A 25,841-nucleotide genomic window follows, 5' to 3' on the forward strand; every position below is an offset into this window, starting at 1 on the left:
AAGTACACGAGGGAAAATGCTCAAGTGGACCCAGTGCTAGATTTAAAACTCTGAAAACACTGAGAGCCAAAATATGGGGAATTACCAAATGTTAAGTCATAGCACTGTTATTTTACAGGTAGGAACAGAAAAGACAATTTCAAGTTGTATAATAATCACAAATAATCTCAAACATGGTCCTCTCCTTTGGATTTTTCAACTATTATTTTTACTTTGTTTTCCAAGAAAAATCCTGATAGATTGTAATAGGCATCAGTTTGCAAAATTAGTGCAAGTACCAAAGGTCCTGAAAGTGGCAGAGCATTAAATCCTTGGACATGGGATGTAGAGCATTTCAGAAACAAGAGTAAAATCAAATTAAAAAAAAAATGCAATGAAAACAAAGCAGCAGCTAAAGGTCAGTACTGGAAAACCAGCTGAGTATTGGCAATTTTGTCTCAACATTCCTATAAATTTAAAAGTCAGTCCTTGCTTTCTACAGCAGTTTCCCAAGGGGAAGCAGAATAATTGATTTAAATACTTGTTGTCATCAGTGGTTGCAGAAGTTCCCAGAAAAAATACTTCACAAAAATACCTAAAATATTTATCAATAACATAGAATTCATGTTGCAATTAAAGTGAATTTAGCAAGGCAAACCAGCCTAGGTGTGGTCCCAGTGGTGATTTTATAAATCCCAGATTTAACTTGCTGCTGTTTGGGTAAGAATAATTCACTTGCTTTGAGAATAACACCATTTCACAGTATCTCCTTTGGACTGAAGGCTGTAAATTACTATCCTGCTATTTTTTTAGCAAGCCCCCTTACCTTTCATACCTCAAGTCTTAATTAACACCAGCACCAGGGCAAGGCAAATCTGTCAGTATGCATTTTGAGTGATTGCTTTAAGTCATAGCTGCCAGGAAAAGCAACCAGGAAGCCCTTGGATGCACTCAGGAGAGCCATGCCACTGCAAAAGAAAGTTAACAATGCTGTTAGGCTGCTCTGCAATTTATCAACAGTGAAATCTGCTTTTTCACTTCTCCAGCTTCTGGCCAAAACTCCTGCTAATGAACCCAGTGCTTATTTCTCTCTGCATTTTATAAAAAATCACCTTGGATCTCCTCACAAGCACCGCAAGCCAGCCCTGGGGTGGGATGAACACAGGCATTCCTGTCAGACTCAGGTACCCCCAGCAAGACATCCCCAAATCCATCCCACAGTCACCCAGCACCCCCAAACTGACCCCACAATCACCCAGCACTCCCAAGTTAACCCCACAGTCACCCAAGCCCTGGTGGGCTGAGCTGTCCCAGGGGTGGATGAGGTTTAACTCATGTTAAACAGCAGCAGGGAGGCCCTGCATGGCTCAGCAGGGGCAGAGCTGGCATTTGTGTGCCTCACCTGCAGCCTTCAGCTCTGAAAAGAGGGGGATATATTTATATTTATATTTATATTTATATTTATATTTATATTTATATTTATATTTATAGCTATAGCTATAGCTATAGCTATAGCTATAGCTATAGCTATAGCTATAGCTATATCTAATCTATATATTTATAACTATATATTTATATTTATATTTTTCTATTTCTACATACAGACATAAAACAATTACAAGAGAAATAAGCACACCCAGATGGCAATTCCAGGTCTCCTTCGGTATCCCCCCTTCCACCTCTCCATTATCTGGAGAGAGAATTTAAGGTGTCTACACACTTAAATTATGCACTTAAGGATTAATTAAGAATTAACCTCTGGTACTGTTTTATAATTAAATCCATATATCAGTCTGATGATCCCAGGCATGTATTATAGTGCTGAGTGCAAACAGCAGAAAGGCAGAAGTGTGCATGTGGATTACATTACAGATGGATGAATTACAAGCCTTTTCTTATTTTTCATTCAACCTTCTGTATTATAGAATTTTGGCAACATATTGATTTATATTGATCTAGAACTTTTAGACCAAAAAAATACTCCCAGTTAAAAATTATTTGCTTTTTTTTTTTCTCAGCCAATAAATCCTGATTCTTTCTTATTCCTGTAAATACAAAAATTGTAATTTAAAGCTTTAAACCTGAACTTTGTCAACAACAATATACTGACAAATTGCATCCAAACCACAGTTTTTCTGTCAGTGTAACTTTCTACACAACTTTTATTTAACAATGGATAAACACAGGGGTGAATTTTATTTTAAAATGCTTTTCTGGAGTGGTCTGAGTTTCTGCAGACTTCTGGATCTTGAAAATACTCCCTTATTTTTAGTGTTTCCCAGTGATAGCTGGATCAAAATTACTTCGGGAATAGTCTTTGACACAGAATACCAAAGCATTGTACAAAAATATTCCCCCTGCCCCTGAAGCTTTAGTTACCTCTCAGAGATGGTCTAAACTTTTTGTTATATGTAAGTGAAATCCCAGGACAAACAAGTTCCTGGGAGAAGTTATTCTCTTACAATGGGATTTGAATGGTTCAGGCTTCTCTGCTGGGCTGCTCTTGCTCCCAGGCTGATGCACACCCTGTCCTCACCCACAAACACTTCCTAACGAGGCAAATATCACTTTTATATATCATATTACCATTTAAAACTCTCACCAAAATAAACGATTTTTCATTGAGTAGAAGAATTTAAAAATAAAGAAATAAACCGAATGTCCCATCTTTCCTGAAAGTGGGAACCACAAATGTTCCCGCACACAGCCAGCTGTCCCAGTTATGCACAGAAAGCTGGATCTGGGCAGCAGGAGAGAGCTGGGATGCACTGGAAAACAAAAGCTGGAACAACACTTGAAAAGCTCGTGGTGGGTGGGCAGCCAGTCCTCCCATGACCACTCACCAGAACAGTTCTGGGGTGACTGCTCAGACTAAAAAGTCCCTGGGTCTTTCAGAAATCCTCCCCTTTGCAGCTCCACAATTTGTTTTTGCCTGGAAAGAACAGGTTGGGATAAGCAGCATCACTTTCTCCCCAGCAGCTCTGGTTTCTCCAGACTTTTTCCTTTCTCTGTGAGGAAGAAGGGAGCGAGTTCTTTGCACAGAGTGAGGTCCCAAAGATGGACTGTGCTGTTCCCACAGGAAGGAGGCAGCCAGGACTTGGTCCTGGAAATTAAGTTATCTCTGCTTCCTCTTTCATTTCTCTCCCGTCTCTGGTTTATCTCTTGGTTAAACTAAAGCTCATTAGTTGTGTCTGCATTTAGTCTCCAAAAATTGGCAAAATTGAAAATACACATTTGAGTCAGCGTTAGGGGAGTAAGGAAAATCCAGGAATTTCTGCACTAAGGGAAATGTTCAAGGTTTAGATGAGGCAGCAAATCAACTCACAGAGTGCAGAGCAGCACCTGCCCAGATGTTCAAACCACCCTGCAACCTGCCTATTCACACAGAGGACACGCTTAAGGGTATATTCAGTTATTTCAGATCAAAGAAAGCAAACCCAGGTATGAAGAGACGATATTTTTTAAAAGGTTTTTTTGTTATACAAGAGTAAACCCATGCCAGAAAACAACCACCTTCCATAGCCCAGCAAAAGAAAAAAAAAGAAAAAAAAAGAAAAAAAAAAAAAAAAAAAAAAACACAAAAACAAAAACCGTGAAATCCATGAAATCTTCATCTGCTCCTTAAAACTTCTCTCAGACTAAATACACACATTACTTACTTTTAATGGGCTGCACTGACATCCCTGAATCAGAAAGTCTCTGCTAAAGCAGTAATTATTGCAGTTCTAAGGGGGTGTTGAGGTAGATGTACTTAGTACAGATTAATATTCCTTTAATTATGTAACTTCCTGGGATCTGTGAGTTGGCAGGGCTGGTGGTTTCTCAGTGCTAGGCATACATGACAAAGCTTCACCAGTCTCTCATCTTTTCCCCCCTCTCTCCTTTTCATTTATCATATGGCTAGATAAAAACAGCAGGGAGGTGAATTAGGCATGGTTTTTAGCAGGCTGAGAAGTCAATGAAATTTACACACAACTCACATGTGTGATTGCACAAAGCACTTATGCGACCTTGCTAAGCCTGAACAGGCACTCTAAGATTAGCCTGGCATGGATTTCAAGTGTATGAAAACCACAAAATTGGTTCTTAAAACACTAGTACAGACTGTTTCATGCCTAAATCCTCGTTATGTGCAGTGTATTTATAGGACATGACTCAACTTTGAAGTGTGCAAAGACAAGTAAACTCTCCTTCCTCATGGCAAAGTGGGGCTCGTGTGTTCAGATGCTCCTCGCCAAGTTGCAGCCTCCAAAAAATCCTGGTCTGCACAGGGAGGAGCAAAGACTCTGCAAAGGTTCCCAGATACCAGTTTTTCTCATAATGATTGTGAAATATTGCAGCATTTTATAGCTGAGCAAATGGGAGAAATGGGACAGAAGGGGGTGAAAAAGGGGAAGTAAAACCCCAACCCTCTGACCCTTTTCAGGCTGAGGGTTTGCACACAAACCTGAGGGTTCTCCAGCTCACTTTGCCTTTCCACCATTTGTTACATCTCATTTTAATGTTAGGCCTTATCAGCCACAGGGAAAAGCAAAAAATAAGTGAATAGAGACGACAAGAATAGAACAAAGGCCCGTCCTTCCAGCACCACAGAGAAAATGTTTTATTCCATTCAATTGTGTAGCAATGGAGAACGTGACAGTGCAAGATCTGACATACCATGAACCAGCCCTCCATGCCCACAAGGAACACCATGGTAAGAGTTGCTTCTGTTTATCCACTTGTGAAAGAGGCAATAGTTTAATGAGTTAAAAAAAAATAAAAATCACATTCTTCTTTAGCAATACCTGAGAAAATGCTGTAGTTCCAATATTAAAAAGTTACTTCAGTAACTGAGCTCTGCTAAGAACTCCTGGACAATGTTTCACCCTGAGCTGACAGAAGCAGATCAGGTTTCAGTTTTCTTTACAAATTGATGCAAACAATGAGAGGATGAAGGATGTTAGATGGTTGTCTCCCAAAATGATAAATACAGGTAAGCTGTGGGAAGTGATTTTTAACACCATTTTTATACTGGGGAAAACAGACCATGGAACAGAAAACCACACATGACACTCAGACAAGTGCATGTGTACCAGTAACCACAGCTCTCAAGTCTTTCACCTTTAATCCCTTATTTTAATTTTTTTTTTTAGTTTGTGGAACTATTCATTTTCCTTGAGTTAATATCTCCTCACCTGTTAAGTCTCTGTTTGCACACATCACTGTGTTGTGTTGCATTATTACAGAGCTCCTGATTTCCAAAGGATAAACTCCTGGTTAACTTATGTAGGTCTGACCAACAGTTATAAAACATCATTCCTCCAAATGCACCTCTTTGTATCGTGCTCTCTATTTTGTCATGTCTGAATGAATATAACACAATGCAGCTTTTCCATGGTTTTACTGCTGGGGAATAATACATTTTTCAAAGTGATTATTCCATTCAAGAAAAGGCTTTAAACTGGCAATACTTTAGGCACGTTATAAAAAGGTGTATAAAACCTGTTTGATATTATTGCCCCATGTAAATTACTTTGGCCTCTTGCAACCCTTAATACCTTAAAAAACAGCAGCTTAAGGAGACAACCTTGTAATAAAGAGACTCCATGCACTCTGTGTTTGGTGCCCTTATCTTCCCTTTCTCTTTATTATATACACTTGCATGAAAATCTTTCACTTTGCCACCACTTCATTCCTCTTCCCTTCCCTCTCCCATTGTGATGGAAATTATTCAAGAATTAACCTGCTGCCACAGACTCCTGGGTGAGTTTCTCTGTTGCTGTTTTTACATCATCTAACGAAGATTAATTTGGATACAGGCTCTGAATGGCAGCTCTGGGAGGATCCAGCAGCCCGAGCCTGCACTCTGCTACTGAGCTAAGGAAAAACAGGACAAGTCTCACAGGCTTCAAGTTCCTGTGTTCACTTCTAAAAATGCAAACCTACAAAATCATCAGCCTATTTCTTTGCCTTAAAAGAAATCCTGGGTTTGGATTTTCCCCCTCAATGAGTTCACTGTTTATGCATGAAGTAATTAATGAGTTCATCAACTTTTTCTCTGCACATCACAAAAGAAATCTGAAAGTGGGAATTGCCTTGGGACAGACCAAGAGCCTGGTCTTCAAGGAGACACTTTAATGTTTAAAAATATAAATACACATTATTGAACTGTCAGCTGCAGCCTGCCTTTCTGGCAAACAGCAAAGTAAAATAAGTACCAGCATTAAGAAGTTCTAGGTGCGCCACTGATGGTGGGGACAAAAAAAACCCGAGGTGTTAAGGCTGGGCCCTCTGGCAGCAGTGACAACATTTGTGCCTCTCTGTGTCAGCACAGACAAGTCCTGCTTGGCAAATGAAGCTTTGAGTGAGAATCCCTGGAGTCCAGACACAAGAAAATGGAATGGAAAGGCAGGAATAAAAATCCACTGTGCCAGAAGCAGCTCAAAGAGCATTCCCACGTGCAGCCAACCAGCCCAGAGAAACAGGGAGAGGGAAACAACGCTTTGGGATCCTCAGGGCTGTGCTGTGCAACCTGGGGCTAGCACATCTCTCAGATCTACCCAAGACAGGCCTGTGCATCCACCCAGAGAGCAGCTGAAAGGAGAGTTTTACACAATAATCCAAGTCAAACTAAATATTTGACAATTTTGTGCAGCTCTGTTTGGCTGAGACTGTTCTTGCTCTTCCCAGCGAGCCGTGTCTTGTACGTGATGGTAGTGACAGCAAAATGGGATTTGGAAACAGACCATTAAGTCTCTATTTGCAATATCTTTTTGTAGGTTTTTCCATTTTTAAAATGATGGATGTTACTGGTTCTTTGCTGTTTTCCTCAGGGGGAGGAAGGCATCTCTTTGGAATATGTACAGCCTGAAATAGCCAGTGTTTTTTGGCTAATATACACAAGTGCTAAAAGCTGATGCCTTAGGATTTCAGCTTGTGTGCTTTCCATCTATCTGCAGTCCTGCAGTTCTTTAGTGTGTAACTCCAAACTCCACACCCAGGGCCAGCTGCAGCTTTCCCATTTGGGGCAGACACAACAATTCCTCTCCAGGCCTGGCAGTCAAGGACACCTCAGTGCCTCAGGGCCCAGAGATGGGAACAAAAGGGACTTGGGGGAGCAAACCCGGGGTAAATGACTTCATCACCTGGAGCTGGAACTGGAAGATTAACCCCAAAATGCAAATGGACCAAACTTATAAAAGTATAAAACCCCTGACCCGTGGTCCATTTTGGGTGTAGGCCCTGGGAAGCTTTGTCTGCCCAAAATGTACCTGAAGACCCTTCAATAAAAACAACTGCTTTTTATTCCCTTAATTCTGTCTGGCCTCTGGTTTTAGGTAGCCCCAAAAAGGCATCAAAGCAAAAGCACGGGTTTGCAGAGCAGTGGCCCAGCCATGGAGGGGAAGAGGTTCAAGGCGTTCTGTAGAACTGAGATTCAGAACTCTGTATTGTAAAATTCAGGCAGTGGGGCAGCAAACAGAGGTGAGAAAAGAATCCAAGTGCAATCCAAGTGCTGCCCATCAATAGACCTGGAACAAGTCAATACAGATGTGCTGGTACCATGGCACCAGTGCTTACAGCCCCACCATCGCTGTGGCAGACACGCCACACGGCTGCTTTGGGGCTTTTTTGCTCAAAGAGATACTCAATTACTCCTAAATTTGATTTTAGGTGGAGGAAACAGAAACACCTGTGGCTGTTTACCAGCTCATCTCCTCTGTTAGTATTGAACTGTGAGTTTATGTCCCTGAGACAAGGGCAAAGCAGCAGAGAAAGGCATTTTTTACAAACACCATTAAAAAAGGGGAACCTGAGACATTTTTCTAATTAATTTGCAGAATTAAGATCAGGAGTAAGCTCCTGTCAAGTCCACAAACTAACAGTATCATCCAGGGATTTGCAGCATAAGGTAAATATTCCAGTTTGGGTTTGTCCCCTCCACTGCCCTTTGGGGCAAGAAGTCAGAGAAATAATTATAACCTGTGTTGTTCTGGGGTTTTAATCCCCTTTCTGTTACTTTGATTCCTCTTACAGAGCTGGTCTAAATCACACGGTGTTTAACACCGAGTGAATGACAGAATCTTGAAGGTATCCAAATATTGCCAGCAAAATCCATTTTTGCATCTGGCTTGTATGTCCCAGTAGCTGATGAGGATGCCACAGGATGCCCCAGAGGTGTTCAGACATCAATGTGACCAACACATTATTGTAGATATCCAAAGAAAACCACATTTTAGAACTAACAACCAGTTTCTTTCCTTGTATCCAGTAATTTTTATGGGTGAGCTAATGACAGGCTGAAATTTGTCAGGAATTTCTTTTTGCAAATCCATCATTTCCTTAAGTGACAAAATAAATTATAAAAGCGAGTCAGAAAAACCCTGTCACTTTCCCAGGCCACCCATCCTAGGGACAGATTAATTCTTAGGCAGCTTCCCCTCATGTGTGGCCTAAATTCCCATCCCATTTCACTGCAAGCCTCTTGAAAACTTGTTCATTACTATTCTCTTTGTAATTAGTATTTATTTTTTGGAAGATTCCTCACACCTCACCCTCAGTCTCCCCTGCTGTAGAATAAGCATGCCAACTCTCTCGATCTTTCCCAAGACATCTTTGCCAGCCCTTATTCCTGATTCTCCTCCCTCCAAATTGTCAACATCCTCTTCATGGCAGGGTTCCCAAAACTGGACACAGGGCTGCAGGAGGAGCCTTATCAGTAACTGAGTGGAAAGATTACTTCACCATCTCCCACACAATCCTGTTTATGCAGCACAGCACTTGCTTTTTTTGGTACTTGTATTCTTTGGCAAGAATATGGAATTATTGGTCCTTGTTTAATTACTAAGCCGTGGCAACTCCCTTTTCTGTAAAGCTCTTGGTTTCCAAGAGCCTGAGCTGGGGTTTTGGCTCGTTCAGCTGATACAGTGAGCAACTTCTCTTTTTCATCTTACAAACACAGTCTTCAGGAATATTCAGGATCCCTCATCCTTGTTTAGATTGTATCACCAGCAAGATTTGCAGTCTAAGATCTCAATTTTTCCACGTTGCCTCATCTCCTCCCACTTGCACTGCCTGGCACATGACAGCCATAAGCAATGAAGTCCCAAAGATCCCAGATTTTGGGGGTTGCTAACGCATTAATCACAGGACACATGTCTTAGGTCTACATTTTTATAGTCTTCACCTTTGCAAAACTGCTGACTTGAAAACTAAAGGCTATTTTGTCCCCTTCAGGCAGACCACAAATGATATCCCGTGGCAGCACCCTCTGCACAGCTGTCCAGCTGTCACACCCGATCAAACACAGCAAATATTAGGTGAAAGGGTACATTTTGCTTGTCTGAGAGGTTTCAACAGTTTTCACTGTTTTGAACACTAAAGACAACTAGAAAAAATTGCAGAATTAGGACAGTGTTTACAGAACTCCCATGAAAGTCTTAAAAATTAAATATCTTTAGGAACAATTTAAATTCCATCTACAAGGAACTTCAGAAGTCTTCTGAGGAGTTTGTGACCCCCTAATTAGAACTTTGTACAGACACAGACTGGAAATTAACTGAACTATCCAGACAAACTGCAATAGGAATCTTTTTTCCCCCCCTCAATTACATAAAAGCTGTAATTATATTTGTTACATAAACATTTTAACTGGGGAAAACATTAGATAATTGACGACAGTCCCTCCCTCCAACCCAGTTCCCCACCATTCACAGCACAGCAAGAGTAAAGTTAACTCAGCAAAGTTGTGTTCCCTGTGCAAAGCTGCTCCTGTGCATGGATGGTGCTGTGCTGCTCATACTGGGGAAGAAAGATGTGAAAGGAAATTATCTGTGGTTATTTTGCAGGTCACCTTCTGTAATGCAGCTGCAGACAGTGTATTTTCAATCTGTTTAATCAGTGTTAAGAGTCCAGCTTGTAAGAAATCAAAGAGCAAGAAATTATTTAACAGACTGAATAATTGCTTTGTGCTTAACCAGTAATGATGAGGACACTGAACTCCACTGCTGCTGGCAGAAATCAGAAAGATTCTGAGCTGCAAAAGGGCTGAAAGGTTGATCAGCTGCCACTCAACTCATTGCAGGATGAGGAGAAACCTGTTTATTTTTCCTCTCCTAAAAAACCATTCTTCTCTCTGGAAGTTACCTGCAGAAGGACACTTACAGTCACTGCTTTTCCCTGCACCTGGGCAGACAGAAATGCAGCTCTGACTGCTGCACCCACCCTGGGGAGGCCGGGAGGTGACTCTGGGCTAGGGCCAGGTCCTGAGGAATAACAGGGACTGGACACACAGGGAGCAGTCCTGCTGCTCTCCTGTCACAGAACTCGGCTGGTTCAGCTCAGCCAAGCCTGAGGATTTCCTCTGTCCTCAGCCTTGCTCAGTGCCAGGCCCTCTCCTTGCCAAGGGTGCCAATTAGGATCAGTTACAGAATCCCAGCCTGGTGGAACTGGGACAGAGCAAACCCCTTGGGGCTCAAACCAGCTCCCAGAGATTCAGTGGGGAGGAACACAACTCTGTGCACATGTGGTGGGGGATGTCCCCATTTTGCTGAGCTCCAGCACTGTGATTTTTGGATATAACAATGGATCTGGGTTGTGTCAGTACCTCCTGCTCCCCAGCAGCACAAAGCTGGCTCAGCAGCCCAGCTCCCAGAGGCTGCACACATTCCAGGCAGGAGGAGAGCTGGAATGCCACCAGGTGAAAGGCAACATCAGGATTCAAGGATCCAAAACTCTTCCAGGGACAGCAAATGCTGTGACACAGCTCCGGGAGTGCCCTGGTCAAGGCTTCTCTAGGCAGCAGTGGTCTGGGACCTCATTTGGGAAACAAGCTATTTAAGAGGGAAGCTAATTGAGGTACATAAATCCTGAAGAATATCGTATCAAGCCAAGAGACTATTATTAGCCCAACCTAGATAATGTTATAGAAGTGCATTAAGAAACCTCAATAAAAAAAATTACTAGGAAACATTCCCCACTTCAAGATCCCAAGAGATAAATTCTCTCATGCAATGATTAGATATTATCCAGAATAATAAAAAAAAAGAGTACTAAAAAAGGATGTGGAGAAGGAAGGTAGAGACAGCACAAGTTCACCCAAATGGGTCACAGCCTGTTCCTAACGTTCACAGCTGTGGAGGTGAGAGATCACAGCTATCTAACAGTGGCACCTGAAAGGAAAATTAAACCCTAATTCTGACAGCAAATTATTTTTTTTAACTACATGCTGCTTGTGTTGATGTAAATGTTGATGTAAAGTTAATGGACCCAGACGCATTTCTCTGATCAACTCTGGTCTTGTTCTTCCATTCCGTGTCCAAAGTGTACTGAATTTTCCCCTCTGCCAGTTTGAACTGATCCTACCAGACAGAAGGAGCACCTATGGGCATTTCCATCCTTGTGATGTGAGCAGGCTGGAGCACACCTGGGTTTCTGCTCCAGTCATCACAACCCATGAGCACTGTGCTGATGTGGAGAGAAAGCGGAGAGACTAAAAGCAACCAGGTTAAAAACAAAACAAAACAAAACCAACCATACATACACAAAAAAAAAAAAAAAAAAAAAAAGGAAAAGGAAAGGAGAACAAGGAAAAGTGAAGTGGTGAAATGTGTGCAGTGAAGAAAGGAGAGTGAGATGAAAAAGGACAAAATGCTAAATCCCAAATAAGTCTTTAAAAATGCAAGCAATGTTGTGACCTTCGACTGGGTCATTAAGAATGAGGTTAGGTTACAATCATTTACCATCTCCCTTTATTCTCCATCAATAATAAAGCAAAGTTACTTTAGGAACAGCAATCTTGCTTTCACAGAAGATGAAACCCAGACATTTTTTATGTGACAAAGAAACCCCACAAACCAATACAAATTGGATTTCCATGTCACTAGGTCAGTAAAAACCAGCTGACTTCCAGGTGAAAGTAGAGGGCAATGTCCAGTATTCATTAACCTGAATATGCCAGTGATTCAGGAGGCACAGCACAGCCATTTTTAATACTGATAAAAATAATTTTCTGTAAGCTGAATGCCAGGAAGTTGGTTCACTTCAAAGGACTCCTTACACTTTTGATACAGTCCACTAGTGCACAGGAGTTACACAGAACAGCTATTTATAGTTAATCCAACTAATACAGAGTTATCATGAACCAGCTTTGGGTTTTGTTCACGGTGTAAGGATGAAACACACAGAGCAATGGAAAAACGTGCTCAGCGAGTCTCTGCTCTGCCAGGCTGTCACTCCACTGTTTGCAGCATGTGTCCCGTTGTTCTCAGCACTGCAGGCAGCAGCTCCTGCCCAGCACAGGGTCAGGACAGCCAAGGCTCACGCTGCCTGACCCCAGGGAGGTGCAGAACACCCAGGTGTGCTCAAACCTCCAGCTGAACCAGGCAGAAACTGTCCCCAGCACTGCCAAAGGTGGGCTCTTCCTTCCCCTGCCAGCAGGTACAGAGTGAACACTGAAACACTGACAAGCTCTATTGGGTATCACAAAAACTAAAACCCCAGCTGTTTTCAGTCTGAAACTACTTCTGCATCAGAACAACTCTCCCCCAACCCCCCCAAACCTGTCAGCACCACAGCCATCAGCAAAACAATCCAAACAGCCACTGGTGCTCAGCACTGTCACATCCCAGGTGTCTCTGGCTGCTCCTGATCCACATGGAGTTCTAAGAGGTGTGTTCTTCAGAAATGCTGAGGAAGCAAAGTACTCTGAACTCAGGGAAGCAAGAGTCAGGAGATGAAGCAAATTTATTGTTCCAAGTGTTGAAATGAGGGAGTATTTGAAATCAACAGCCACACACTTGATGAAAACCCAGCGAGTATGAATGAACAAATCCAGATAACCCTTAAATAAGTTACAAAGCTGTTGTGGGAGGGTGGATATATATCAGAGAGCCTTGTAGGTAAGCCATGGTTTAGAAAAGATGCCCTCTGCACAAAGGACAGGCAGAGAACAGCATCACTGAGGTACAAGTCCCATTTCTCTCAGGCAAATTACTGCATAGATATCTAAGGTTTCTGAACAGCTTTTACAGCATATTAAGATAACAAAATGAAAATACATTGTATTTGAAACCAAAGAGCAGCATATTAGACATGCACTGGTAGAAAACATCCTGTGTGTCACTAGAGATGTTAAAAGTACCATACACAACTTGGATGTTCATCTAAAAGCCTAATAATTTCCTTTGACTTCATTTTCTGTGGAAAAAAGTCTACATGGTCATAAATCTGGAATTCTCAACATTCAGCTGTGGTGGGTATGACATGAACATAGAGGGTCTTCATGTTCAGGTTCTTCATAGAAACATCCTTTGTGATCTCTGAATGAAGGAAAGAAGAGAGAAACAACAGAGTTAGTGCTCTTGCTTACCAGGAGAACTATGAACTTTTTTTTAAAATTTGCTTTATTCAGACATTTTTGCTGGTTCCACCACAGTGGGACTGGGACAGAAACTGCTCAGCTCAAAATTCCCTTCTGTTAAAGCCCAGGGCATGAAAGGAATGGTCACCACAGGTCAGGAGTGTCCCTGCAAGAGCAGGAGAGCCTGACTTATGTTCCAAAGTAGAACTTCTTGAAAGTCTACATCAGCCCACACCTCTCACATCCAGACAGAGCAGTAAACTAGTTCAGAAAACTCTAACACCATGATACGAAGTCAATATGAACAGTACAACACAATGCACTGAAAGCCAGAGTCCCTCATAAACAGTTCATATCTAAAGCAAGGATTGTACCAGTATCTGCTGAAAAACTACCGCTGGAATCTTGCTGAGTATGCCTGAAGACTTTCTTACCATACAGGATAATTCCCTAAGTCTTCTCACAGCTACATGCACACAGAGTTTGGAACAGGATCAGGATAAAGTCCCAACAAACCTCTGAAGGACAGAGCACACTTCCAACAGGCTGACTCAGGGGTTGTAATTACTCAAGAAACACAAACACAGAGTAATCCCACTTGTGTCTAGGGAAAGTCACCTGCAGAGCTTGCAATCTTTCACTATTACATTGTGAAATGTGAGGTTTCTCCCAAGAAGCCTGGTGCTTGCTGACTTTGCTTTCAGCACCCATCAGCTGCCCCACTGAGAGCAGAGTGTTTGGAATACTGGGAGGTACAGCCTTGGAACAAAAGTCACCCCAGTATCAAACACCCCCGAGGCCTCTGCACTAAGAAAGTTCAGAGTGATAAGAAACTTGGCAGGTGTAAGCACAGGAACACTGGTGAAACCCAGATTAAGCAGGACTGACTGGGGTCACGGTGTCACTCTGCACCCCGGAACCCCTGCAGACAACCCCAGCAAATACAAGATAATATAAAGATCTGGCACCAGTGTTAGCAAAAAAGACACTTTAATAACACCCAGACTGGCTGGGGGTTTTCAAGAGGAACCCTTTTGCCGTGCCCTGCCCCATCCTGCTTTGAAAAATATTTTTAGACTAAACACACAGACTCTGCACTGATTTTAAAAGCCATCTGTTAGAGAACTGAGAAGTCCTCATGGATCACGGTGTTTTTCAGGAGTTCTCTTCCATTGTAATACTACCCTTTAAGCAGCTGAATATCTATCCATAGAGCTATAATCCAATTCAGCAATTAGGGCTTTATTCCCCCACTAACCTTCCTTCCCAGGAACATGTTCCATCAAGATGTAAGAGTCTGGTCTGCAGAAGCAGCCAAACAAATTGTGAACTTAGGTCTCCAAGTCTCTTATTACATATTTATTTTTAAGATCCTGAAAAATGAGGAACTTAAATGAACCTATTTCCAACAGTACTTATCACAACAATTAGTTTTAGAAACTGGAAATCTGATTTATTAACAGACTGTAGGGACATCTTCCTTTCTGTGCCAATGGCTCCATGGAAGGGCTTTGCAGGAAGCACGTGAAGTGTCCCCATCCCCAGTGTGGAACAATCAGGTACCTGGAACCTCTGTCTCTACAGCTCAGGAATAAGCAACACTCACCACCTGGACATTTATTTTTGGAACGTTTCCAGCATTACAAAGGGGAGTGAAAACCACGTTTGTTTCTGAAAAGCTGGTGAGTTTCTGTGCAATGGACAGCAGATGCCCAACTGCCTCCACCGACAACATCTATAAAAATAACCTCTTCAAAACCAATAACTCATTTTCCAGCAAGTGATTGTTTCTCCTTTTTATTGAACAGGCACCAACCTTCCAATTTGTGGGTTATTTTCATCAAACGTTTGAAACTGTCAACAGCAAAGACATTTTTATTTTTAGAATAAACCACAGAAAACCTACTCAAGAGACTGAACTTTGTTGTTCTGAAGGTAAGACCTTGAACAGATTGATCAGAAGATGAATAGGGGATTACAAAGCTGCAACAATATAGATAAACACTAATTGACCTAATGTTTTCTAGAGGCATCAAAGTGTTTTATATGCAGCAGTCATTTGTCATACAAAGAGATGTGAAGATAAAATACATCTATGCCAGTGTTTAAACTTAAAAAGTGTTATTCAAGGAGGTGAATGCTGAGAATTAAATCTGAGATAGCAGAAGTGTGGCTACAAGGCATTATCTGCACAAATAAACCTGTGGAACCAAGACCTCTGTGTTCTCAGTTTAAAAGAGACCAAATCTGTTGTTTTGGCCTTGGAGAAGTTATCAAACCTGATCTTTCACATCACTGTGGATTGTCACTTCACACACTTTAATTAAAGTTTAAACAGTTCTAGAGAATCCATGCTACAAATATTACAGCGATTTAACCCATTTCCCTTTCACATGAAGGCATTTTAAAAATCCTCACTTCAACTGAGCCTTAAAAGCTGCTTTGCCTATCTGCAGATTTTCCTGTCCTGTCAGCTCCTTGCTTCTTTCAAAGCTCTGCAGTTTCCTACAGTGCTTATTTCAGTGTCTGAACAGAATCATCTGGTGCTGAACCAAAGAGGAACTGTGCCTAACATCCCTTGCTCCTGAGTGCCTGAATCCCTGAATCCCCAGGTGGGCAAGGCTGCACACAAAAATACCTTTCAGTTTATGCAAACCAAGTGTGGTTCACCTTCTTGGTTTTTACCCTTTGTGCTGAAACACTCCAGGCTCCAGTTCTCTGTTAACACCACTCAGCACATTATTTTTGGCATTTGCTCAATCACTAGAAAGTTTCATCAACATCTGAGATCCATTTGAACTACAAAAATGGCTTTTGAATAAATATACTCCAGGTCATATGAAGTAAAACTTTAAAAAAAAACCAAAACCAAACAGCCAAAAATTCACAACAAACCCCCTCCACCACCCCTCCTTGCTCAGATTTCCACATACCCCACCTGAATCCTCATGGGCAGCTGAGTGATCCCAGCTCTCAGCACCTGCACCAGAGCTGCCCCCTCCTGCCCTCCCCACTGACAGCACCTCCTGAGGAAGCTCAGCCCACCCTGAGATGGGCAGTTTGAGCACATGTTCAACTTCTGGACAAGGTAACAGGTGATAATCCAATAAATGTCATGGATCCCTCCCAAACAGCTGGTAAACCACATCGCTGTGACACACTGCAGACAGAATCCTTAGCATCATTTCATTCAGAGAGCTGAATTCTCCTGAATACAGGAATTCCTGTTTGGAGTTGTCTGGGTTTTTACCGTGTAGTCTGCAATCCATTCTCTCTGTCAAATGAAGTCCCAAATCACTTTGGTCTGATTTTTCAGCACCATAGGTGGCTCAAGCTTCAGTCACACCTTCCTCATGAATCAGAGATTTTTGTTTCCCATCTGTCAGTGGTTTTGGGGGGTTCTTTAGCATTTCAGACCTGTGAGCACGTGCTGAAGCTTCCTGCTTCCCAGGTATCCCAAATGGCTTTGCCCTACAGAGTCTGACCTACCCACACTGCTCTAACAGAGATCCAACACTCTTTTCCACCCACTCCAATTCTCCAAGATAATGCAACAATATGAATGTTAAAAGTTTGAACAGATTCTTAAAATATTCCTACTGTAGAGCCACTTTCAGGAGGAGATTCACTATTCAGTCACTCAGCAGGGCACTGCCATTCCCACTGCTGACTGACCTTTACTGCAGGAGGAAAAAGATTTCACAACTTGCCTTGGCCATTTCATGAAGGGAATGCATTACAGCTTAGAACTTCTACCATCTGTATGTTTGCTTTAAGGATTTTACTATGCTAATATTGAATTACTGGGCAAAATTACAAACCAGTGTGTGAATAGTGTGGATTTAGTAATTAAACTGGATCTCAGGTTACATGAGCTGCTTCTCAACAACAAATCCCAAGGATCCTCAGACAAGCAAACCAAAGGTTTGTGCTTACCATGAGTTAGTGCTTCATCCAGGAACAACTTTAGCCTCCTGCTTCTGAGCCCAAAAACTTTTGCTGTCTCATGCAGAAGACCTTTGTAGGTTAATCCATTCTGACCAACAGGGTTTTCCATTAGTAGAGTTCCCACTGTTCCTTTCTGGCATTCTGGACAAGACAGAACAGCTGAGTCACTACTGGTAAGAAATGAAATTACTTCTTTTATCTGGGTAAATTGAAATTTAGGATTTCTTCTTCCATTTCACCTCTATTTCTTCATGGTACTGAGAGACAAATTAGCAATACCAACCTATAGACAGTCACTAAGTTCATGAATTATAGAACCAGAAATGTAAGTGATGACTGACAGCTTGACCAACAGAAGAAAACTTCTTTACATGGGTCAACAGGATAACACAGAGTCTGCGAAACATGAAATATTTCAACAGGACATAGAAACCACTGTTTGCAGAAGCTCACCAAGCACCTACTGCTGATCAAATCCCCTGTAAAAACCACGTTTTTGGCTCCTGCAAGCTCTCAGTAGTGTCAGAAAGGGCTCAGACCAGGGCAAGTTATTGGAACAACTCAGCTGCTCCCACGTGTGCTTTCAGAGTGCCAGATTAGCAAGTGGGAAACAGAATTACACACACATATATTTATACCCCAGAAAAGGTGAATAATACAATTCATTTGGCTTTTAAATAGCACTAAGAAATGTTTCACAGGCTGCTTCCAATGTCCTGGTAAAGAGCTGGCTCTTCATTCAAACTTGGTCTGTTTTAGACTCAGCCTTTTACAATAAGCTGCACAGGTGAGCTGATGGTCAGAAATAGGGAAACAATACCCAGGGGCTCATGTTTAACTGCTGCCCCTTATATCAAACTGGCTCTCCTTTTTCTCTTAGGAGAAGAGGGAGAAAAGCTAAGTATAAACGTTGTTTTTATCAGAAAGTACACACTAGGGAAAAAATAAACAAAATCACCATGTACCGATGAAAACCTACACCTGTGCAGCAGAACTTGCACGACAGCAAGCCCAGGCTGTGAAGGAGCAGCCCAGCAGCCCACATACCTTGTGGCTTTGCATTGATCAGCTGCAAGTTGATGTACTGGCAGAGCAGGGCACTGGGGGAGCTGGGCAGGGCAGGGGCTGACCCTGCTGTCACGTGCAGAGTCTTCCCACTGAGGCCCAGCAGGTCTGTCTGGTTGATCAGCTCTGCAACAGAAAGTGACACCAGTCAGGCCAGCCCAGGAGCTGACAAGGAGGCTGTCTCACTCCTGCCCCCACTGCAGCAGTGGCTCCTCTTTCACCAGCCCATCCTCCAGAAAGAGCTTCTCTGGAAAAATGGAATTTGTGCAGAAATATTTAGTTTTCATAATAACACAAAGGGGGTGCTTCATTTGCTGTGGAAATTAGCTCCTATATAACATTTCTTATACACATAGTGACTTATGCAACAAAAATAGTTAGCCAACTTCAAACAAGCAAGAAATTATTCACCCAAGCCAGCCATTCCTATCTCATTGCATGAAAAGCCATGATCTTTGCTTGCACCCAGACCTCCCCGGCCAAAGCAGCACTGGGAATGTGTTACTATTCAACATCAAGATATTTATTAAATATATTAAACTTCAGAAAAAGCAAACCAAAAAAATTCAAGTCACGGCTCATGAATAAAGTCCCCCTACACGAGTATCTGTGTGTAATGCCAGCACAGCTCATGATCCAGCACATGACTCCAGCCAGGCAGATGGAGAGACCGGGGGAAGGCCAGACCCAAACCAGGAGCCCTGTCACAAGGACATCAGAAGCAATCCATGGAAGTGCTGGGAGGAGAAGCTGATAAGGTTTCTGTGACAAAAATGAATTCTGCAGCACTGCCTGAGCCTTGAGGTCAAACAGAGCCACTGCTGGGCATGGTATTAAAGATACACAGGAATAACATCACTCTTTGCTGCAAAGAGCTCCAGAAATCAAATCCAGGGAGAGTTGATGCATTTAGTTTCTTGTCAGAACTGTGTGTTCCTGTACATATGGAACAGGCACACCTGTCAGCTCCAGCCAATAGGTTTTCATTCCACAGCACCTATTCACATGTCAGGGAGCCTAAGCTGTACAAAGCTCATTTTCTATCAGTTCACCTGAAAAAATCTCAGGGGGAATAATTTATAAATGTATACATTTTGTAGGTTTATAAATTTACAAATTAAAAAAAGAACCCTTAACCAACCACCCAGCTCCCCAAAAAGGCCCCAAACCCTCAAAAAACCTAACCCCACAAAAAGATGAACAGATGAACAGTAATCACTACTGAGCTACAAGCTCTCAAAATTCTGTCAAGTGTCACAGAACAGAGTGAGATGCACTGGGAGTGTTTACAAGACTGCTCAAGGAAGCAAAAAGACCTCAGGCTGCACCTAAGATTCTCAAATGTGTATTTTAAATATCAACTTTTATGCATTTATATATAAATTTATAACAGTTTAAAGAAAAAAGAAACCAAAAGCCAAGCACTGCTCTGGCCTGTCTCAAGCACAGGAAGGGGATTTGCTTTTGGTTTTAGTTTCAGGAAAGCAAGAAAACAACTGAATTAACAAGTGGAGAGGAATTACCAAGACTCCATCCAAAGGAAGGGAGCCAGGGGCAGGTTTTTCCTGAACCAGCACCCTTTCAGGCCATGGGAAAGAGAGCAGAGGGGGTGACAGAGCTGGGAACACTTGGCCCCAGTAACTCCCAGTTTGCCATTCCCCAGCTGGCAGCATCCCTGTGGATCCAGGCAGGGCAAGGAGGCACTAGCTGCAGTAATGGGGGTTTGTCCAATTAACAAATTAGCCTTTGGCATTCCAGGAGCACTGACATTTCCCAGGGAAGAGCTCAGGCACAGGGCTGTCAGAGAAATCTGTTCACAGAACCCTCTCAAAAGAGTAAGAAAAAATGGATCATTTTTCCTAGATATCAATAGACTTGAAGGCAAGCAGGTGTTACAAGTGCTCATCAAAATCACTTTAAAACTCAGTTCTCCCTGCAACTGGGGTTTAAGTGCTAATGCTCTTCCCTTAAGGTAGCTTACAGCCTCACAGCCTTTTAAAAATTGAAGATTAAAAAAATCAGCCATCTGAAAATCATAAAGATGAAATAAGGCATGGATCAAAAAGTTTGTAGGGGGATTTTTGCCCCACCTTCCCTGCCCCTCCATTTTTTAAGCCTACATGATCTATAGATGCATTTCTTCCCATAAACACAGTGAAAGTATTTTAAATAAATCTTTTTCATTATGGGCTACTTCCATGAAAGCTGAGTGCCAGTCTACAAGCTTTCCAAACAAGAAGCTTAGAGTTTTCAGTAGTCTGCAGGAAAAAAAATGTCACAGATACCTTTTTTTACCATCTGACTTGACCCCAGGTTCTTCCCTTCCATTTTTTTTTTAATGTAGAAAGAGACACATTCTATTTTCAGTTTTTGAAAGTCAGTACAAGTCCCAGAGCCTTGTTTGGAGGCTGCAGTTACTCAAAATACCATGACACACTGCTGGGGAGGAAATGTTTATCCCGTTATTCCAAATGCTGCACTGAAAAGCAGGGACAGGACCCATCTGAGCCTCCCTTAATACAAGAACTGCCTGATCCTGTGCCACAGCACAACCCTAAGGAAACCTTCATTACAATTAGAGAACAAGATAATAAATTACTGCAAGTACAGTGGACAGCCCTGGAAACCACAGGAAGGGAATGAGGAGCCAGAAATATGGTTTTACTGGGTCCCAATTTTATTAACACACATGGGAACTATTCAGAAATTATCTGTCTGGAGTGCATGACCTTTCTCTGCAATTCCTCTTGGACACAGCAGCTGACTCCAACCCCTGCTCACCTACAGAGGCCCTGGAGTCACCATGAGACCTCACCTGAGGTTCCCCACAGCAAGGCTGGGCAGATAAAGCAGATGGACTCTATCCAAAGCAAACACTGGAATTCTGGTTCTGTTCTCTGACGCCTTTCTGGACTTTCCTGGCATATGCCTTGAGCTGTGACTCCCCAGGGTGCCACATCTGCTGACCAATACTTGTTTGAGATGTGACACATTGCCACAAAAGCCAATTTGATAATCTGATCTTTCCAAGGGAATTTCCAAATGGTTAATAAATGGGCTGGGAAAATACCCTGCTCTGCCCAGACCACTGACACACACCAAAAGGTGAAAATCAGCATGCCAAGATGGAAGTCCCAAAATCATTCCTAAGGAGCAAAGGTGACATGGAAAGGAAAGGAATAAAGCCTTTGTTACTACAGCAGAGGAAGAGGGAAGGTTTCAACTTTCTCCACCACTTCCCTTTAGGACTTCAGCATTAATGGACTCGTGCTGCATCTTTTTGTCCTATAAATGGCAGGAAAACCCAACATATGGAGTCAAACTACTTCTAAACTTAATGAGATGGGAGTTTCCCAACTCTTCTGGGCCTTTTGCAGGTCGTCTCTTACTACCTGTGGTGACAATGAACAGTACAAGTACAGGCCCCCCTCTGCAGGCACAGACCACACTGTTATCCCTCCTGCTTGGAAAGGGATTTCAAGGAAAACTATTTCCTTCTTCAAAACACAACTGGAACTTGAGGGAGATACTGAAGGATTTCCTCTAAATCCTCTCTGACTGAAAGCAAAGATTAATCCTTTTGTATGACAGGACTGTTCAGCTGAGCTGAGCATGACCTGAAAGATTTATCACAGGGAGCTAATGGATAACACCAGATGGGAAACCCCCAAAAATCCTCCTAGAAATATTCTCAGAACAGGACAATAAGGAAACTAAGGACTGAGATGGCAACAGTGACACAAAGACCATTTCTTTATGGATGTCATTGCTGGACATGAACTGGTGATCTTCAGCAGCCCTGGGTGCACCCCAAATCAGCCAACTCAAGTACCTCCCCCTCAGATGTGCATCAGTAATATTGCCATGAAAAAAACACGAATAAAAGGGTTTGTAGCCATCCAATTACCATTTTTATAGTGTTTTGGGGTTTTTTTTTAACATTCTCGTGCCTTAACAAAGTTCAAGCTGCAAAAATATTCCAATAGGTTTTTCTAAAAAAAAAAGAAATGCAGAGCTCCTCAAGGTTCTCTAGGATGGAAAGGCAACATTTTTCTTCTACAGATCAGAGTTTGCATTCAGCTTAAGTTCTCACCCTGCCTACTGAGGGAAAAGAAAGCATGGAAAGGCTGATGGCAGCTTGCCATCAAGGTCCAGCATAGTCTGGGCCCAGTGGAAACACTGAAATAAATCACATTTTGTCCTGATGAGAACTGCAATGGAAGCAAGATAATAGATGAGCACCATTTAGCAGCAGCTTTTGGAAACATGTTTATGTGACTATAAACACAGTCTCATAAGCTAAGTATTATAAAATGGAATATTTCCTAACCCATTTTCTTGTCAATTTGATATAGCAAGCTAGATAGATATAAATTACCCAGTAAATAATTATACAGTAAATGACTCCTAGCTGGTGCTAGAAACACTTTCAATTTTCCTTGTCATACTCCATTTACCTGTGTTTCCATTAAAAACTGTCAGTTTGGAATTTTTAAGACCAAAAATGCAGGAGACAGCATCTACAAGTCCAGTGAAGTTCAAAGTATTATCTCCTTTTGGATTTTCCAGCAGCAACACACCATCTAAAACCAAAATTAAGAAATTAAAATGCAGTTTGGAAGCAATATCCAAGTTCTAATGATGCTAATTACTTCCAATGAGTTTCTAAGCCAATTTAAAACTGGCAACACTGCATCTTCCCAAATATTTTTAGTGGGAAAGGGGAAATAAATAAATAAAACAATAATAAAGAAAAATATAAAAAGATAAAACAAAGAAATGGACTGATGGGTACTTCAGATTTATGGTGTAGATGTTACATTTGCTTTTATTAACAAGGTAGTCTCATTTGTGTGCTACTAAAGTACCATTCAGTATTATATTAGTTAAAAGCTGACAGACTGTGCCCTCTGAGATGGTCACCAGCTTTTCCAGCTGGATTCATTCTCACTCAGGGAGCAGCTCTGTGACCATGTCCAACATGGAACACTTATTTCCATACATAAACTGTCAGTACATGCAAGAAAAACCTCCCCAGGTGCATTTAGTTTTCTCTCTTCTTAATATATAACTCACCCTTGTAACATCATCACTGCACCCATGTCCACTGCCCAAGACACAGGCCATTATCTAGTTTTAAGTATGCTTTTCATCTCTGTTCTTCATACCTGAGCTTTTCAAACCATCTCCTCCACATCCAGGCCTCACCTCCTGCACAGTGCTACATACAGCAGTAATTACAAATTCTCAAGCACAGCCCTGAATCCAGAGAGCACATTCCCCACAAAGATACTCACACACAAACTCTCCCTGGAGCAGGAGTAACAACTCCTGTGCCCACGGGAGCGTTTCCCTCAGAAGAAATCATGGACAGTGTGGTTTTTGCTTTGAATAAACTTATTTTCAAGAATTATTTCAAGCTCCTAGTGGAGGGGAGGCTGCACCATCTTTCAAATGAATTCAGGCTCCAGCATTTACCACACCATTTCCAAACTCCCTTACAGCAGCCCTGGGAAACCAAGCCGGGGATGTTCATTCCTACCTTGCTCTGTCCCATTGACACAAACTTTGAGGTTGACATAGGCACAGGCTGGGCCAACAGACTGGCACACCCCTCCTCTGACCAGTGTGATTTCCAGCTCTGATCCCTTCAGCTGGGGAAAGAGAGAGATTAGCATTATTTCAATATTGCTTATTAAACGAACACAGCAAAATATTTTTCTTCGATAAACAACACTAAGATCTTGCCTTGTCACACTAAATGTGATTTACAATAAAATAGGGATTTTTCCTACATTTTCCTTCAGTGACAGTGCTTCAGATATGGATCTGCCTGTACCAGAGGTCAGAAAAGCAGGGAATAAACAGTCTGATTTTCACAAGTGATGAGAAGTGATGACACCCTCCCAAAATACAATCCCAAAGCAAATCTGCCCAAGAAGAACACTCTTCCAGAGAAATTCAGAGTACTGACCAGAGCCCTGCTCTCACTCACTGCCTGGACAAGCCTCCACTATCCCTGGGGGACCACTGAGAACCCTCTGGGTCACAGCTGCCTTGGCACCACCAGCCTTTGAGTATCTCCCCAGGAGGTACCAATGACCCTGTCAGACCTGGAGGCACTCCAGGAAATCCAGCATGGATCTTCCAAAAAAGATCCAGAAATCACCCATATGAACAATTGGTACTAAAATACCATTTATGCCATTTTGTTGTATAAATTTAGAGATGGTGTTTGGCAAGAGACACAGTCCAAAGGGTGACAGACAAATTTGGAAGTGTCATTCTTTACTGAAGTCCTATTGCAAAGTAGGGAAAAACACTTATGCAGCAACAAATGCCATTCTGTGTTTATCCATTCTACCAACAACTCAAAATTCATTTCTCAAGTACCTGTTTTTCTGCCCCAATAGTTTCTGAGAAACTGCCTTTTTTTTGGTTTTGGTTTTTTTTTTTTTTTATTTGTTTGTTTGTTTGTTTTTGTTGCAGCTTGGAGCAAGTCTTTGGGAAAGGAGCTCGGAATTAAAGCCTTGTATCAAAAATTGATCCTGGATAATTTCCCAGAAGTAATGTAATCCCAATATGTAACATGTAATCACAATAAATGCAAAAAGAATAGAGTGCATTTCATTTTTCTTCCAGTCCTCACATATATTCAACATTAGGCAGACTCCTGTTACTCCTCTGAATAACTTCCAGAAATTTGGTGCAATGATCCTGCCACAGCTGACTTAACTGACACACTCACATGAAAGGATTTCTCAGGAAGGGCTTTCTCATGTCACTGCTCTCGTTGTGACAAAGGAGCTGCAGCAGAACACAGAGTCAAGCACCTGCCCTAAGCAATCCATCTCTGCAGGCCCAGCAACAGAAGCCTCCAAGGGGCACTTGACAGCTGCACTGGGATCTCAGTCATCTGTTTCTCTCTGCAACATCTATTTTGAAGTCTAAGTGTGTGACACACAGTTCAGAGGCACATCCAGCCCCTAAGCACAGAAAAGGCTGCAGCAGGCACAGAGCTCCTCCACAAGGACGTTCTCTGGGGTGACTGTCCCTGCCCATGGCAGGGGGTGGAACTACATCACCTTCAAGGTCCCCTCCCAAACCCAACCCATTCTATGATTCTGTAACTGAGACTCCTTAAAATAAAACAATGATGAACAAGTGCATGACTTCTGTTCTTCTGTGCCTCCATTTCCCACATGCAGACTGCACCCCCTCAGCACTCAGGACTGGCAGCATTTCATAGAATCCTGGAGTGGGTTGGTTGGAAGGCGCTTTACCTTGGTGACCATCTCATCCCACTCTTCCTGCCATGGGCAGGGACACCCTCCACTATCCCAGGCTGCTCCAAGCTCCATCCAACCCAGCCTTGGACACTTCCAGGGATCCAGGGGCAGCCACAGCTGCTCTGGGCACCCTGTGCCAGGCCCTCACCACCCTCCCAGGGAACAATTCCTTCCCAATATCCCATCCATCCCTGCCCTCTGGCAGTGGGAAGCCATTCCCT

At 42.4% G+C, this 25,841-nt stretch overlaps 1 protein-coding gene across 4 annotated transcripts in view; it reads right to left on the bottom strand.

Moving 5' to 3' along the window:
• Positions 1 to 12,684: 12,684 nt before the first annotated feature.
• IARS1 (isoleucyl-tRNA synthetase 1) overlaps positions 12,685 to 25,841 on the bottom strand; it is a 93,725-nt gene continuing 80,568 nt past the window's right edge. For 2 of the 4 annotated variants that reach the window (XM_068201518.1, XM_068201519.1), the window contains exons 31-35: positions 23,874 to 23,985; positions 22,789 to 22,914; positions 18,314 to 18,457; positions 17,255 to 17,407; positions 12,685 to 13,277 (exon numbers count right to left, since the gene is read on the bottom strand). In XM_068201518.1, coding sequence (XP_068057619.1) covers positions 13,195 to 13,277; positions 17,255 to 17,407; positions 18,314 to 18,457; positions 22,789 to 22,914; positions 23,874 to 23,985 — 618 coding nt within the window. In that variant the 3' untranslated portion in view covers positions 12,685 to 13,194. Of the gene's footprint in view, positions 13,278 to 17,087; positions 17,408 to 18,313; positions 18,458 to 22,788; positions 22,915 to 23,873; positions 23,986 to 25,841 lie in introns of those variants that run through there. The other 2 variants (XM_068201516.1, XM_068201517.1) reach the window with 1 other exon arrangement.

This window comes from Anomalospiza imberbis, chromosome 11, assembly GCF_031753505.1.
Source record: "Anomalospiza imberbis isolate Cuckoo-Finch-1a 21T00152 chromosome 11, ASM3175350v1, whole genome shotgun sequence".
NCBI lineage: Eukaryota > Metazoa > Chordata > Aves > Passeriformes > Viduidae > Anomalospiza > Anomalospiza imberbis.